We start from the raw sequence: 15103 nt of genomic DNA, 5'->3' as shown, positions 1-15103 counted from the left end.
TTTGTATAAGAGTAGAAATGTAATATGTATATAAGTTACAAAAGTATATATGCCAAATCTATAAAAGCAAGAAATAAAAAATCTCATCCGTCTAAATTCTGCGCCTCACACATCTTTCTATACATGCCGCCCTGCGCTACCAAATCAACATGCTTCCCCATCTCCACAATCTTTCCTCCGTAAAAGACACAAATCATATCCGCATCTCTAATTGTCGACAGCCTGTGGGCTACCGCAATAGTAATTCGATCTCCTTCTTTTGCTGCCTCGGCCAGCGCGCTTTGAACAATCTTTTCGCTTTCCGTATCCAACGCGCTGGTCGCTTCATCAAGTAGCAGGACTTTGGGGTTACGGATCAAAGAGCGAGCAATTGCAATACGTTGACGCTGACCGCCGGAGAGCTGTGTGCCATTTGGACCAGCAGCAGTAGCGAGACCGTCAGGTAACGAAGACACGAAATCCCAAGCATTGGCAGCGCGTAAAGCTGCTTCGATCTTTGAGTCTGAAACTGTGACTTCCACAGTAGATTCAGCAGAGCTGACAGTCGGGTCATCAATACCGAGTGCGATATTCTCGCGAATGGAGCCTTGGAAAAGAGTTGGTTCTTGCTGTACCAGAGAGACAACCCGACGATATAGTCTCGGGCTCAGCTCTGTTAGCTTATCGCCGTCAATGCTAATGTTTCCTGTGGAAGGGTCGTAGAACCGCTCGAGCATGGCAATCATGGTGGATTTACCGCAGCCAGATGCGCCAACAAGAGCGTAAAACTGGCCTTTTTGAATCTGCAATATGTTAGACGACGGACAGCGCTACTCTGAGCTGCTTGTATACATACCTCCAGATTGATACCCCTCAACACAGGAGCCTCCGGTCGCAGTGGATATGAGAAGTGAACACTGTCAAGGGCAATTGGGCCACCAGACTTTGGGCCCTTATCCATATTATCTGGCGTTTCTTGCACAATGGGTTGGAGTTGGTTGAGCCAAAAGATGTAATTGGCCGCGTTTTTGCCCTTGGTGATACCTAGACACAGATATCAGTCAACGAATTCGATGGTGAAGAAGACAGTGTTTACTTACTAGTTGAAAACTGGAATAGCTGCGAGGCCGCTTGACCCGAGAAAAAGACACCCAAAAAGGTGACATAGAAGTTATGCATACTAGTCTCTCCAAATGAGACAAGGCGACATCCATACCTGGACCCAAGGATTAACATCCCATTTGTCACACAGATGATCGGTTATGTAATCACTTACCAGAATCCTAAGGCAAGGAAGAAATACTCGATGCACTGTGTGAAAGCAAAGCAAACCATCATGATGGACATTGGCTTCACTGATCCAACAATCGCCTGATCCAACTCATGAGTGTAACTATTGAGAACCGACTCCTCAATAGCCAGAGACGACACTGTCCGTATGGCAGTGACGGCTTCCGAAGCTATAGCAGCACTTCTCGACTGTCGCGCTGAGATGCCGTGGTCGAGCTTTACATCCAATCTGATCTTAAACCAACCCGATCCTACCATTGGGGGTAAGCCAGCAAAGACAACTACGAGTCCCAACTTCCAGCTGTATGCAATAGCCAAGATGCTGCATGCGGTGATGTTGAACACGGCTACCAGTATCAGAGCAATGTTGAAGCCCATAAGCTCCAAGATGGCTTGTGGGTTGGCGTCGACGCGACTAGCCAGGGCGCCGATGTTGTTTTCCGGCCGATCGAAGAACTGAAGATCTTGGCGTAGCATATCATTCAAGCTTTGGCGTCGAAGTTTGTGGGATAAAGTCTAGAGAGGCAATTAGTACTAGGACAATAGAGTTTCCCATGTCCAAAGAAGAGAAGAGTACATACTTGAGCGATTGCATTAGTAGCAAATCCTAGCACTCCGTAAAAGATCAAGCAGCCCGCCGCCAGGACAATAAACATGGCAGCAAAGAAGTCGCCTTTTTTGGTCATTTCTGAACCAGTCAACGTAAAGACATCGATCGTGCTAGACAAGAGAATCGCTTGGCCTGGGAAGCCAGCAGCTGTCAAATAGTTAGAATTTTGTCCTTTTGCCATTCCAAATCCTGATAATCATTACTTACCTCCTCCAAGGCAACAAAGAACGCAGAATATGTATGCCCATCTCAACTCCGGGTGATCAACCACAAGTTTCCAGACGACGGACAAGAATCCCAGCTTTTTGTAATGTTCATAGTTGTCCCTCTCTTTCTGCTGTTCAAGGCGCACTTGATCCTTGGTGGCATATCGGCTCAGGCTCTTGACAAGATCAGCCGGATCATGAGCTTCTTTTTCGTCATCTTGGTCCTCTGATTCGGTATCCGACTGGTTCTTCGAGACAGCTAGATCCTGGATGCGCACCAATTGAGCATAAGTTCCGTCTTGCTTCATTAAACCCGCATGTGTCCCTTGTTCAATAATCTTTCCTTTCTTCATAACGACAATGTTATCAGCCTTGCGAATGGTCGCCAACTTGTGAGCGATGACAATTGTTGTACGCCCTTCAGAAGCTCTGTCAAGTGCCCGCTGGACAATACCTTCAGCATGGGGATCAAGCGCACTCGTCGCTTCATCGAGCAACAAAACCTTGGGTTGAGAAACGATACTCCTCGCAATGGCGACACGCTGCTTCTGACCTCCAGATAGCAAACCACCTCTCTGTCCAATCTGTGTGTCGTAACCGTTTGGCAATTCCGAGATGAAATCGTGGGCGAAAGCAATCTTAGCAGCTTCTTCAACTTGAGCCATCTTTTCTTCTCTAGAGGCATGCTCCCACTTTGTGCCAACCAGACCGTGAGCGATGTTGTCAAATGCCGAGCCCTGGAAGAGCACGGGCTCTTGCTGAACGAGTCGAACATGTTTTCGAAGCCAATTAAGATTGAGCTCGTTGATTGGCTTGCCGTCTAGCTTAATGACTCCGGACTTGGGGTTGTACCAGCGCTCAAGGAGACCAACAATCGTGCTCTTCCCTGAACCACTTTGACCCTACACAGCTAATGTCAGTTATTTTTATCTATACAAAGATGAGGAATAGGGAGAAACCGACCACCAAGGCTGTAACCTTTCCAGCAGGAACAATCAGTGAAAAGTCATCCAGCACAGTAATTCCAGGCCGAGAAGGATATGCAAAGTTGACATTTTCCAGTTCGATATGGCCGATGACTTCTGAGGGCTTATCTCCTGATTGATCAAATGGATTAATGTCGGATTGCCTGTCAATTAGCTCGAAAAGCTGCGCAGCGCCCGACGCAGCTCGCGCGAATTCGATGGAATAGGGAGCCAGAGCTGTAATGCTAATAGTCGCAATCGTCACAGAGAACAGCACTGTGAAAATCGCGCCTGACGACTTAATCTCTCCATTAGCGAAAAGATGAATACCCTGCCAGAAAGCAAGTCCAAAGCCCAGATACATGATTGTATATTCGATCGAGAAGAGCGCCGCGAACCAAGGTGAAAGCTGACGTCCATATTTGTGTGCCTCGCTCAAGTAGTCATCGAATTTCTTGACAAGCCTCGATCGCATCTCAAAGGCATGAACAGTTCTCGCACTACCAAGTATTCCTTCAGCAAAAGCGTTGCCTTTGGCGTGAGTATCGAAGATTTTGGTTTCGATGCCTGATTCGGTGATACCGACAAACCCCATGACGACTATCGTAGTCGGTGCAATGCAAAGGCAAATAAGGGTCAGCTTCCATTGAGTGACGAATGCAACGATAAATGCAGTCACAAAGGCAGAGAGTCCCTGAAACGTAAGACCAAGTTTCTCTGCAATGCCGCTCTGGATGAGCTTTCCATTGGAGGTTGCCTGTGTCGCAATTGATCCACTGGTGCCGAGATCATAGTAGGCAACCTCTTGGCTCAGCGCAGCCTTTAGATATGCATGCCGGATGTTTCGAACGATGCAATATGCGTTGTATGTCAAGAGGACGTTGTACGCGTAAGACAGGACAAATCTGGCGATGCCGAGATAGACAAAGTAGAGCCTTTTCATGGTGTCAATCCCGCAACATGCAATTTCCAGGAGTTTCGGTTTAGAGGAAGAAACTTACGCCAACTTTGCGGAATCATGACGAAGCTTTTCACCACCCGACGCGGGATCGATGACAAAATCGGTGATGGTCGTGACAAAGTTTCCAAAGATGAGATTCTGGAGGGCAATGCCAGCTCCAGAAGCGATTGCAGCGAGAATCGAAATGGCCAAAATGATTTGTTCATATCGCCCTGTATAGGTGAAGATTCTCTGTATTCGTTAACGAGACACAATTAGCTAATGTTAAAGAAGGTAAGGCTCAACGCCTCGAAAATTGGGAATTGTCTTTCTTTTTCCCCAGATTACTTACCAGATACGGACTCCCAGACTTCTTCTCGCTCATCGAGGTTTCATCCTCTTTCGCAATCGGTACATCTACACTAACATCCGTCTGTTCAACAGCATCTGAGCTTCCGCTGACAGGCACGGCATGCCTCTTTTCTGAGACAGCCATCTTCAACCCGCCAGTTTCGTCTCCGATGTTGTTGAAGCAGTCGTGAAAAAGTGTACTCGTGGGCTAATGTAGTAAGACTAACTAGCCTCTTTTACCAGCTTTATCTCGTGGTTTGATGGAACGTTAACATGGAGCCCCGTTGAGATGTCAGACAGTCCAAGTTCAATGTTCTTATAACGAACCGCTCACCTGAGGACTGGACTCATACGCGTATCTCATCCAAGTCCGCGTCGACACTGCATTGTCAACGGCAGACTCCTGCTCCGACTCTTCATGAAATCATGGATTCTTGCTCCGCTCCGCATCCGTATCGGGCGATGCAACTTTCGCCCTCGGGCTCCGGTCTTTCGGGGTCCGCGGGCCGAATCGCCAAGAGGGGCTGTGTTGAGTCTGATTGGTTCAGTTGATTTTTCCGAATCTCTTCCTGATTCCTCCCAGGGCGGTGGCCAATAATAAATGCCAGTACTGCGTAATTCGACGCAGTTTTACTCAAACGTGAAGACATATTACAGGCATATGCGTATTCGTACGTATTTCTGCGCTTAGTAACTCCAGGGCTACGAAAATGAGTACGAAGCACTTGACCAGAGGCAAAAGGTGGCTCCACGTTTCCACCACGCAACTTTAATCTGTTGTCTCGTGAAGATGGCAACTTACAAACAACAAATCGCAGCATAAACTCGCCATGATCACTTATCTTCACTATGCTGACTACATATCTAGCACCTGCTTTATGCATTCAACACCCCGCTCGTAATCGTATTGCTGCAACGTTACGCTTCACACTCCTTCGAGCATACTGCATGTGCTTACCCTAGAGTAGAATGAGCCTTGATGGTCGAATATGAACTTGTAGACAAGAGTGTTCAGTTCAATTGATATTTTATGTATTGGAGATCGGGTCCTTTGCTAAAGGACACCAGTAACACAAGTCGTATGCGTCTACTAACAATTACGAACATGAGTGTTGCTATATGGAAACATTAATGACAAGATCTCCAATTGCACCCACTGTCATTGAGCAACATCAACAAACTCTAATAATAAAATGCCCTCATTCAATCTCTGTAATCGCTATTCCCTAAAGTATCAATGATTCAACCTTCATTTCGACCTTCATACCCTCCAATCTAAGCCACCATCTCTGCCCCCCAATAATACGTATTGATCCCGCTCCCCATATAAGTATCCTCATAAACACCCGCCTTCTCCCCCTCCAGCGCCGCCCCAGCACACACAATCAACGGCATGAAGTGCTCTCCCCTCATCGGCGGGTGCATGTCATTCGCATGAGGCAGCTGTCGCCATCCCGACACTCTCCGCCACCTCTCCTCCTTGCTCTCCGCACCAACCGCCTGCGTCAGCGCGCCGTTCCACTGGTTGATCTTGTTCTTCCACTCATTCACCTTAGCAGGCGACCCTGATCGCAGCTCAGAGTAAGCCTGGAAGTTGTGCAGAGAGGCAAAGCCCGAGCCGACAACGGCAATGTTGTTCTGGCGAAGCTTCGATAGTGCCGCTCCCATACGTAGGTGCTTCTCTGGATCCTCCGATTCCAGAACGGAAACCTGTACGATGGGCACGTTGGCATCAGGGTTCACAAGCAGCATGGGGATGAACACGCCGTGATCCCATCCTCTCTCGCCGTCGAGAACCGATGCGAGGCCCTGCTCCTCTAGCGCAGCCTTGACCTCGCGCGCAACCTCTGGCTGGCCTGACGCCGGGTACTTGAGCGAGTAAGCCGCCTTGGGAAAGTTGTAGTAGTCATAGTAGAGCTCATGAGACTCTGCAGATGAAATGGTCGGGTTCTTCGTCGACCAATGCGCCGTAACAAGGACAATAGCACGGGGCTGCTCAGGAGTGCCGAGCTTGAGAATCTTGGGCACTCTGTTCTTCAGAGAGTAAACAATGTCCTTGTGAGAGGGATCACCAAGGATGGGGAGGGGACCTAAAGAGCTCTCTCATGTCAGTCAATCATGTAACCACCAGACGCTGAATGAAGTCTCACCTCCACCATGTGAGAGCGCAATCACAGGAGCCACAGTCATTGTAGCTTTGCGTCCCAAAAAATACGTTGAAGCGTATCGAAACAGTATGCCTAGTACAACCAATCTGCCAACCAAGGCAAAGAGTCTTTTCAATAACAGTCTCATCAAAATCCAGTGCTGACACAAAAACTCCAAATCAACAACGGTCGGAACCTTGGCCCTTTTATCTGTTTTTCTTTCCCTCCTGGACGTTTGAGCTGACGAAAGAAATGGAAAACTCTAAAACAAGTTCAACTTCTAGAAACTGAGGCCAACGTGCTTCTTTGCCTCAATGATTTGCGGCATCTTCGCGCCTCGCCCCGCTTTCGCCTTTTCCCCATACGAACTTCTGGCGGGTATCTTTTGCAAGCCTTACGGGGACTTTGCTGAATAAAAAGCGTCCGAGTTGCGCTTATTAACGGGAATGTATGGATTGGCCAATCATTAGACGCAAGCCCATCTGATAGCGCGCGCGCTGGAAATAGGGCTGGGCCGTAGCCGCGCGTGGGAGGCCGAGTTAAGCTTCAATATCCCACATGGAAGCCGCGGATCTTTTTTTCGAAACAGTGCGTTTATACATTTGTCATGCTGATTCCATCGTCACCTGGCAGTGAAGCTGGGGGTATCATTGGAGCTTATCAGATCTTTTGGAATCGCAAAGAGTAAGCATGTAAAGGGGGATTAAGCGGCAGTCAAAACCGGTATGATGTTATCTGATCTGTAATATGTACCCTACATCTGTCTACTGGAATACAGCCACCTTGTCTCGCCCGGCACCAACCGCCTTGATCCGCGATCCAATCTCCAGCGGGCTTCCTTCACTCACAATGAAATGGCCCTTTGCCTGAGCCTCTGGCAGCTTGCCTCCAAGAATCTTGTGCACATTTACGCTGACGAGATCCAGCGCCGACTTCTCGGTCAGTCGGCCGTTGCCGTTGTGGTAGGCCGTGCCGGCTTCGAAGCCCAGGTCGCGCACATACCAGTCTTCGGGCAGACCAATAGCGACTGTAACACCGGCATCGAGCAGGTAATCGATGGTCGTGCCATTTGACAGTGGCGCGCCGGGAAGCGAGCGACGTTGATCCCAGTTAGTCGGATGTGCTTGAAGCGGGAGCAGGATGACGCCGACCTTTGCGGCTGCAAGCTCCGTCGCAACAAGATGAGATTCTGAGCCACCAAGAATGGCCAACTTAATCTTGGAGTTGGTAAGCTCTTCGACCTCGGATTTGATTCTCAGTGCAGTCGCGATGCCATCGGCATTGTCAATTGTCAGAGCCAACACCGTCTTTCCGGCAATGACCTTTTGCAAGTTGGCCAACTCTGAGAAGGGGTCTTCAGCTGGCTTGTCCTTGGAGGCAGCAGCCAAGAGCCTGCTTCGCAACAGACCAAACAGCTGGGAATAGCTGCCAAGGCTGCGAGAGCTAAGGTCAAGAGTGTAATGCACAGCCAAATCAGCGTCAAATACAGCACCCTTTTCAGCGACCGTTCTCGCCGCAGTGAGGAAGCCAGCAGAGGTTCCGTGATGAGATTTGCCGCCCAAGAGTTTCGGTGCCGAAATGCCCTTGGTCACGCCGTATTTAGCAGCAACGTTGAGCTTCTTGCTATCTAATCGAAGCCCGTCGATGGCACGAGAGAAGGCAACCGGGTTGGGTCCGTTATCCGTTACATCTTCTCCGTCGATGTCGTTCAATCCAATGGTACCAGCGACACCGGTGAATGAGTTTGTAAGATAGCCATTGGTTAGCTCGACATGTACCTTGGCAGCCTTGGCAGCCGCCTCATATTCGGAGCTGCATGGGCCGATGCAGGCAATCTTGCCTCCAGAGACAAATACATCCAAAGGCTTGTCGTTGGACTCCACAATCTCATCGTCAGACAGGAGGACCTTGGTGATGCCATGGAAAACGACATCCTGAATCTCGGTTGGCTCTTCGATGATGTCAGCCAGCGCTTCATTAGGCACGATGGGGCCCGCCGTGGATTTCGAGAGCTCAACCGGCTTCTCAAACTGCGCTGTGCCATCAATCCACACTTGCACTGGTGTAGCACCGACGCTGAGAGGGTCGCTGTCCCAAACGACAATATCGGCGTCGAAACCCGGCTTGACTTTTCCTAGTCTCTTTCCAAAACCAAGCAGCTCTGCAGGCGCGCTGGTGACGGCAGAGAGAGCGGCGTGATAGGGCAGCCCGTAATGATAGCCCTTGGCGGCCTCAAACAGGACGTGCTGGGCATTGAGGACGGGGTTGTCGCTGACATATACCGTGGTGAGGTTGGCGTCGTAGAGATACTTGCCGGCGTGCTCAGACGCTACGAAGGCCTCAGTCTTGTAGTACATGTTGTCGGCAAACAGGGCAGACGCGGGTGGCCGGCCTCCCCACGTGCGTTTCAGGATCTACAACCAGTTACCAAGGTCAGGCTTTGTCACATCAAAATTGTATCTGAATTCACATACCTCAGTAGCTAGATAGGTTTGGTGAGCATGGTGGAAGGCCCGAATAGCAAACTTGAACTCGTTTGAATGATCTACCATGGCCTCGAGATCGGGAAGGGTGTAGCAGTGGGTGTTGATATGGACCTGACCACGAAGAGCTGCGGCGAGGGACTCCCAATGCAACACCTGTGGCAAGTACTCGTCCATGTTCTCAACGCCAATGGCATCGGCCTTGTCACACCAATCATCCTGGCGCTGGATCAGGGCGCGAGCCTCTTCAAAGGCGTGTCGAAAGTTGTAGCTTTCGCCCATGCGGCTGGCCGGCCGCTTGTCAATGCCTCCATGCACTCTCTTGGGGTTCTCTCCGCAGGCCATTTTCATGAAACGCCAATTGCGGTCCGGATCAGCCAGCATATCTTGCGCGCTAAATTCTTTTCGACCGTCTTTGGGACCAACAGCATGCTTGATGGGATAGGCTTCACCGCCCATGCTATTACCGGAACCAGGAAGGATGAGCGAAGTGGTGACGCCACCGGACTTGATGACTTCAATCTGGGGATCCAAAGGATAGAAGGCATCAATTGATCGTGCCCATGGGGTGATGTCGTCGGAGACTTCATTGGTATCAGCGTAGCCCCGCAGGTATGGCAACGAGTCGACGCCAGCATGGCTGTGCATGTCAATGATGCCGGTGGTGAGCTGACGCCCTGCAGCATCAAAGATTTGGGTGTCTTGCGGGAGCGCTCGTGACGAGATGTGAGATCCGACCTGTTTAATGAGGCCATACTCCAGCAATACGTCGCCCTGGATCCATTCCCAGCCCTTGCCGGCTCTGGCATCGGCCTCACTTGTGCCCTCGACGGGCTCGCCAATCCAGATGGTAGCGTTCTTGATGAGGGTAGGCTTGCCACCTTCGATCCATCTGGCATTCTTCTCTCGTCCTAGACCGATGGGATCTTGCGGCTTGTGCCTGAGCTTCTGGCAGGTCTGCAGGTCATCGTTGAGCTTATCCAGCGACAGCAGAGGCCCTTTGGCGTCTTCTCGCCAGATTTGCTTCCATTGCCCGGCCACCAGGAGTGTTAGACAAGTGGCGGCAAACAGCTTCAAGACACGAGATCGGCGGAATCCAGCACGGCGAGCGCGGAAATGCGCATTTCCAGACGCTGGCAGTGGCAGCTCCGACGCGCTGTAGGGAGGAAGATGGGCTTTTTCGTCCATGGCTCTCTCCCAGTCCTTTGAATCGCGACAGAGGATTGGGGGATGAGAAAGACAACAGAGAGAAAGGAAGAGAAAGAAAACGGCGAGTTGAAGATCAACTCCTTGCACGGAGTTTGTATGTAATCGCCAGCTTCACCTCTATCAATTCCATGTTCTGTTTCATCCAGAGATAAGAGCTCTAGCTCCGAGATAGGTCAAGTCCGCTGCTCCTCGCGGGCTAAGCCGCTTTTTGCAGCAATGGGCGCTGGATGGGGCCGACCCGGGCCTATCAGGCTCGCCATAGCTCGCCACAGCAGCGCCAAAAGTTCCCGGCTGCAGGGGCCTTGCGGGGTAGCAGGTGCTAAGGCACAGCGCTAATGCCCTGTATCACGGCCAAGGTGGGCCTGTCCCCGATGCCATCATTTTCGTCATTCATGGCACACACATACACTCACACAGCTTGAGGCTATCGGAGTATTACGCACAGTTCCACGGGTGTACAAAAGAGGAGACAAGTGTGGTTAGATTGTCGCCTACGTGCACAACGATGGGATGTTTGATATTACTCTATGGAGGACATCAAGGTTCACCGTCTAACACCAGTCTGTGTCGGCTTGAAGCTGCCCCGTCCAATACACCATCAGTGTATGTACATGCATATATATGCATGTGCTCGTTGCATGAAGTAAATTAGAAGCTAGTAATTGTATGTTCAAGGGGCATGTAGATATATGTGTATGACATTCATTATATACACATTGTGTATACATGTACTCTTTCGACACGGCTGGCTCTGTGTGTATAAGAGATTGGGACTTGAAGTTATGCGCTCATGAACAATCCAATACAACTTCTTCAGCTATTCTGCTTACTGTATCATATGATGTTAAAGTCTACATATCTTCGTACTTAATTAGTAGTATAGTAATGTTTAAAGCTGTCAGCATATGATGCATGTATCTTCATGTAAGTTTGCAGATTTGCGTAACACAGGTACAGAACCCACGTATGACTGACAGCCCAATCGTAGCGGAATCGCAAGACTAACTCTTGAATTAATAATACTCATGTTCATCGCTTAGGTCCAGCATTTCGTAAAGATGCAACATACACCCACATATTACGCTGTGGTGGCCCTGCGCTAGCTGGCGATCAATCACAACTGCCCTCCAATCGAGTTGTGCAATCGCAGATCTGACACCCAGATTTGGCATGCATATATCATCTTGCGGCGAAGCAGAAACGACTCTCAAACTTTTGTAAAAGATTAAGTTGTTCCATGGAGTACAGCACATCCGATAGTCCGCCTCTTTTGTTCTTCTTATCGCGAGAACCTCTCGGATCATCCGGTCTTTGCCAAGACTCAGCGGATCTTTGGTGCACCAGAATCCTGCTTTATGAGATATTTCCGGCGAATGAATTTAATTGATGCGGACACATGCAACAAATTCTTCATATCGTATTCGATACGAACAGCAATACTCATGAATCTATCAGGCCATCTCGTCTTCTTGTCTTACACCGACAAACCCCGCTTCGTTTCCACTTCGCTTTACAATGGATACTGGCCGCCAGTCACAAAGTTTAACCTGTCTTCCAATTGGTTAGTATCAAGTCCAGCCAAGAAAGTAAGCTGAGTTGAGACTCCAGAGTGCCCGATGGCGGTAGGAATTACGGCTTTAAACTGGCCGTAAAACACCGCCTCCTGGGCGGTATCCACCAGATGTTGTTTATAAGACATACGAGTAGACAAAATATGTTTTTGAGTTGAGTGAGATCAAAATTCTACTTGCCATTTATCGAGAATCCCATATGAATACTTCCCTGGATCAACTTACATACGCATCAACTAAAGGCATCCATCTACCAAGAATGGCTTCAAACACCAACATTGTTGGGGAACTCGTATACACGAGCCTCAGCGTCCGACCCGAACAATACCAAGATGTATACCGCAGCACTCTAGAGCCTATTCTTCTGGCTCGACCAGGCTTGATCTTGGCCATGGCTGGCGTCGTCACTGCAAGCACAGACCAACAAAGTCCCACCGCGGTATCGTTGGTTAACTGGGAGAGCGTGGATGCCCATGTAGCGTTCATCGCGGGTCCGGCAGCAAAACCCTTTTTCGAAGCTTCAATACCTCTAATGAGTGCAGCACCGACCGTCGAGCATTATGGAATCAGTGTCCTTCGAACGCCTGCCGTTGAGAGCCGGTATACACGTTTGTTGAAAGCTGCCAATGAGAAGGACAGGGAACTCTTGGCAAAGATTCACGAGAAGCATGTGGCTACTGAGGGAGCAGACATGGCGGCAATTAGTGATTGTGTGGAGGATGCATCGTTGAGAACATTGATACTATTCAGCAACTCTGACAAGTTTGAGGCGGCGGCTGATGTCTCGAATGGCGGCACAAGCATCAAGTCTTTTACAATCGAGTGGTATGCAAGAGGGGTGAGGGGTGAATAACAGGTCCTACGTTATGGATAGGGCTATCAGCGAATACATTTGGTTTCGTTAATTCTACAGATTAATTCCATTCACATTGCGTGCAGAGATGATGTAATGCTGAAACGATCGTAGAATTATCTCTGATATGCAACGTCTATTTAGTCGACTTGAAGAATGGTCCAATAAACATCAATAAACTTCCTCTTAGTCAAGTATTGTGAACCAAGTTTAGCATGTAGATATCGCATGCAATTTTAAATACTTAGTCTTTGCGCTGTCAATGTTTTTTACATCTCTGTCAGATTACTTCCGTCTCTATATCTATCAATGAGTCCAGGTATTCTTTTATTATAGCACCCATCACAAGCCGCCGCAACGCAACTCTCAAGACTACCAAAGTAGAATCTCTTCCCTGTAAGGCCCGGCCCATAATGGGCATATTTTGCAGAATTCGTCATGATTACCTTTGCAGTCATTGGAATCACCGGCTCCCCAATCATGCACCAACATGTGTCAGTGATGATCTGAACTCCGAATCGTTCCAGCTCTTCAACAAGTCCGGCTTGACTTGCCAGCCCATAGGTTGCTCTTCCGCATGTCACCATGACAGCAACTCCATGATGCTTTTCCCGCCCTCGACAAATATCCGCCAGTTTTCTCATTTCAGCCAAAGAGAAATGAGGGTTTCCAAGTGAGACGAGGTCAACTGATGTATCGTCTTGTGCGCTGTTGAGCGTCTTCCAAACTGTTTCGAGCTGCCTCAAGTCAAGATGGATGGATTCTATGCCGTCTCTTCCGCCAGTTGCATCCTGCAATGTGGCAGCTTCCGGCGTCACACCAACAATATGAAACATCGGAGCACTTGCCATGGTGGCAAATGCTGCGCCGAATGCTTTCAGATCATCTGTTGAGGGATGAAGAACGTCAAGCCCTACAATAACCGGTATGCGATTCCCAGCAATGCCGCCAACATAATATCCCAACAACGGATAAAATGAATCGTCAACATCATCTTCCCGAAGAACAGGAAGCTCAACGCAAACTGAAGCCCGCCTGTTGCTCTCTATATGCAATCCTCCCTGCGGTGCGCGCCCCGTCAGCGCAATACATATGTCCAGAAAGTCAGGATACTTCATAGTCTTCGCCCCAAGAATGCTATTCGCATATACAACGGCATTAGACTCCGCCCATGCAACTTGATCGCCCTGCTTAGGTGCGCTAGGAAGCAGATAGGGGGCGCAGGTAAACGTCGGCAGCGCACCCATGTCTGTGTAAGCCGTGGCCAATTTCTCCGCCGCTTCACCAAATGTAGATGCAACGCCCTGAGCGCGCCAACGCCTTTGATCCACGGATATCGAGTTGAGGGTGGTTGGAACAGAGACCTTGCCTCCCCAGTCACGGAGTCTTTCTGCAAAGCCGAGGGATCCTGGTCCAGTGTAGACACAGCCATCTATATGAACTTGTGTGACGTCTATCAGTTTGCAGGCTCCTTCCATAGCAGCCATGCGTAAGATGATTCGCATGGCGGCTTGAGCTGCTTGACCATGTAATCCGCTAAGAAACGCATGGTCTTTATCAGACAACTCAATATTGTAGCCAAGAGTTGTATCCAGAGCCTTTGTAGCAACGTGCTCAAAGCTTTGTAATGCACTCTCATGCTGTACTTTCGCAACGGTGTTTCCATTCACAACCACGTAACTGGCACCCAGGAGCTCTTCAAAGTCTTGCGTCTCTAGAACAACAACTGGAATAGACTTGTGAAAAATCTCTTCCGCAATTACTACCCCAAGAGTGAGGATATCTTCCCTTCGCGAGAATATCAGACCCTTTGGCCCTCTGCCACTTAGCAACAGCTCTAGCAACACCCCACTGCCGGAACAAGAGCCGCGACCACCAGGAATGGCTAGTATGGCATCTTGAAGGCGTTTTCCGCTTAACGGGTGATGATGGTCTATGACTTCGCTTGTCAGCGGATCAACGCCTCCCCAGAAGCTCAACTCAAGGTTGCTTGCGACGAGCGGGCCAGATGCATTGCCTTGAACGTATGCAATTCCATGGTACAGCAGCTTGTCTTGAGTCATTTAAAAGTGCCTTTCTTTGTTAATTATGCATGAGGTTTTATTTCGCTCAAATTATGTTTTCCAATAACATTCTTGAAACGATGCGTGCGTCTTTGGCGATAGTCGTATGGAACCTATTGTGAATTAGACAAAATACTACATAAACTCGTCTTTCCCTAGAAAGATAACTAGGGGGGCAATGGCTTGGACACAGCATAGGTAATGGTTGTCAGATTAGGAATCATTGGCTCAACATACAGATACGTTCAAATCCTCCCATCAGCTGACAATCTCACTATTCATTGGGGGCCAGCAGGTTTACGCGGAATATCTCAGCTCCCAATCCGACGGTGTTGCAAAGACACAATTGGTAAGTAATGACAACGTGAATTTGCCGCCCTAAGTTTCGAGTTGGCCGACTCATGTCAACTCCCCCTCCCCCCGTCGCTCCCCGTCG

The 15103-nt window shown here is 49.2% G+C and overlaps 5 protein-coding genes across 5 annotated transcripts; 1 reads left to right on the top strand and 4 right to left on the bottom strand.

Annotated features, from left to right (window-relative positions):
- Positions 1–7: 7 nt before the first annotated feature.
- Positions 8–4762, bottom strand: V8C40DRAFT_248118 (P-loop containing nucleoside triphosphate hydrolase protein). The gene is made up of 10 exons (XM_083216475.1): positions 4677–4762; positions 4343–4623; positions 4052–4242; positions 3049–3985; positions 2087–2987; positions 1851–2026; positions 1256–1785; positions 1080–1195; positions 836–1023; positions 8–782 (listed from the first exon to the last, which is right to left on the bottom strand). The coding sequence occupies exons 2-10, from the start codon at positions 4484–4486 to the stop codon at positions 84–86; spliced, it is 3882 nt and encodes a 1293-aa protein (XP_083072139.1). The 5' UTR covers positions 4487–4623; positions 4677–4762; the 3' UTR covers positions 8–83.
- Positions 4763–5616: 854 nt separating this feature from the next.
- V8C40DRAFT_275470 (Extradiol ring-cleavage dioxygenase, class III enzyme, subunit B) lies at positions 5617–6531 on the bottom strand (the record flags this gene model as incomplete). Its single annotated transcript, XM_083220713.1, has 2 exons — positions 5617–6431; positions 6492–6531. The coding sequence occupies 2 exons, from the start codon at positions 6529–6531 to the stop codon at positions 5617–5619; spliced, it is 855 nt and encodes a 284-aa protein (XP_083072138.1).
- Positions 6532–7118: 587 nt separating this feature from the next.
- On the bottom strand, positions 7119–10285 carry V8C40DRAFT_248116 (uncharacterized protein). The gene is made up of 2 exons (XM_083216474.1): positions 8963–10285; positions 7119–8902 (listed from the first exon to the last, which is right to left on the bottom strand). The coding sequence occupies exons 1-2, from the start codon at positions 10157–10159 to the stop codon at positions 7253–7255; spliced, it is 2847 nt and encodes a 948-aa protein (XP_083072137.1). The 5' UTR covers positions 10160–10285; the 3' UTR covers positions 7119–7252.
- A 1667-nt stretch (positions 10286–11952) lies between these two features.
- V8C40DRAFT_280124 (putative quinol monooxygenase) lies at positions 11953–12604 on the top strand (the record flags this gene model as incomplete). The annotated part of the gene is made up of 1 exon (XM_083221346.1): positions 11953–12604. The coding sequence occupies exon 1, from the start codon at positions 12011–12013 to the stop codon at positions 12602–12604; it is 594 nt and encodes a 197-aa protein (XP_083072136.1). The 5' UTR covers positions 11953–12010.
- A 105-nt stretch (positions 12605–12709) lies between these two features.
- V8C40DRAFT_248113 (uncharacterized protein) lies at positions 12710–15072 on the bottom strand. The gene is made up of 2 exons (XM_083216473.1): positions 14905–15072; positions 12710–14780 (listed from the first exon to the last, which is right to left on the bottom strand). Exon 2 carries the CDS (start codon positions 14665–14667, stop codon positions 12874–12876), a length of 1794 nt encoding a protein of 597 aa, XP_083072135.1. The 5' UTR covers positions 14668–14780; positions 14905–15072; the 3' UTR covers positions 12710–12873.
- Between the last annotated feature and the right edge of the window lie 31 nt (positions 15073–15103).

This window comes from Trichoderma camerunense (assembly GCF_050948025.1).
Source record: "Trichoderma camerunense strain CBS 138272 chromosome Unknown V8C40scaffold_11, whole genome shotgun sequence".
Classification (NCBI taxonomy): domain Eukaryota; kingdom Fungi; phylum Ascomycota; class Sordariomycetes; order Hypocreales; family Hypocreaceae; genus Trichoderma; species Trichoderma camerunense.
Note: the sequence above shows the minus strand (reverse complement) of the source record. Positions and strands in the feature narration are given on the sequence as shown.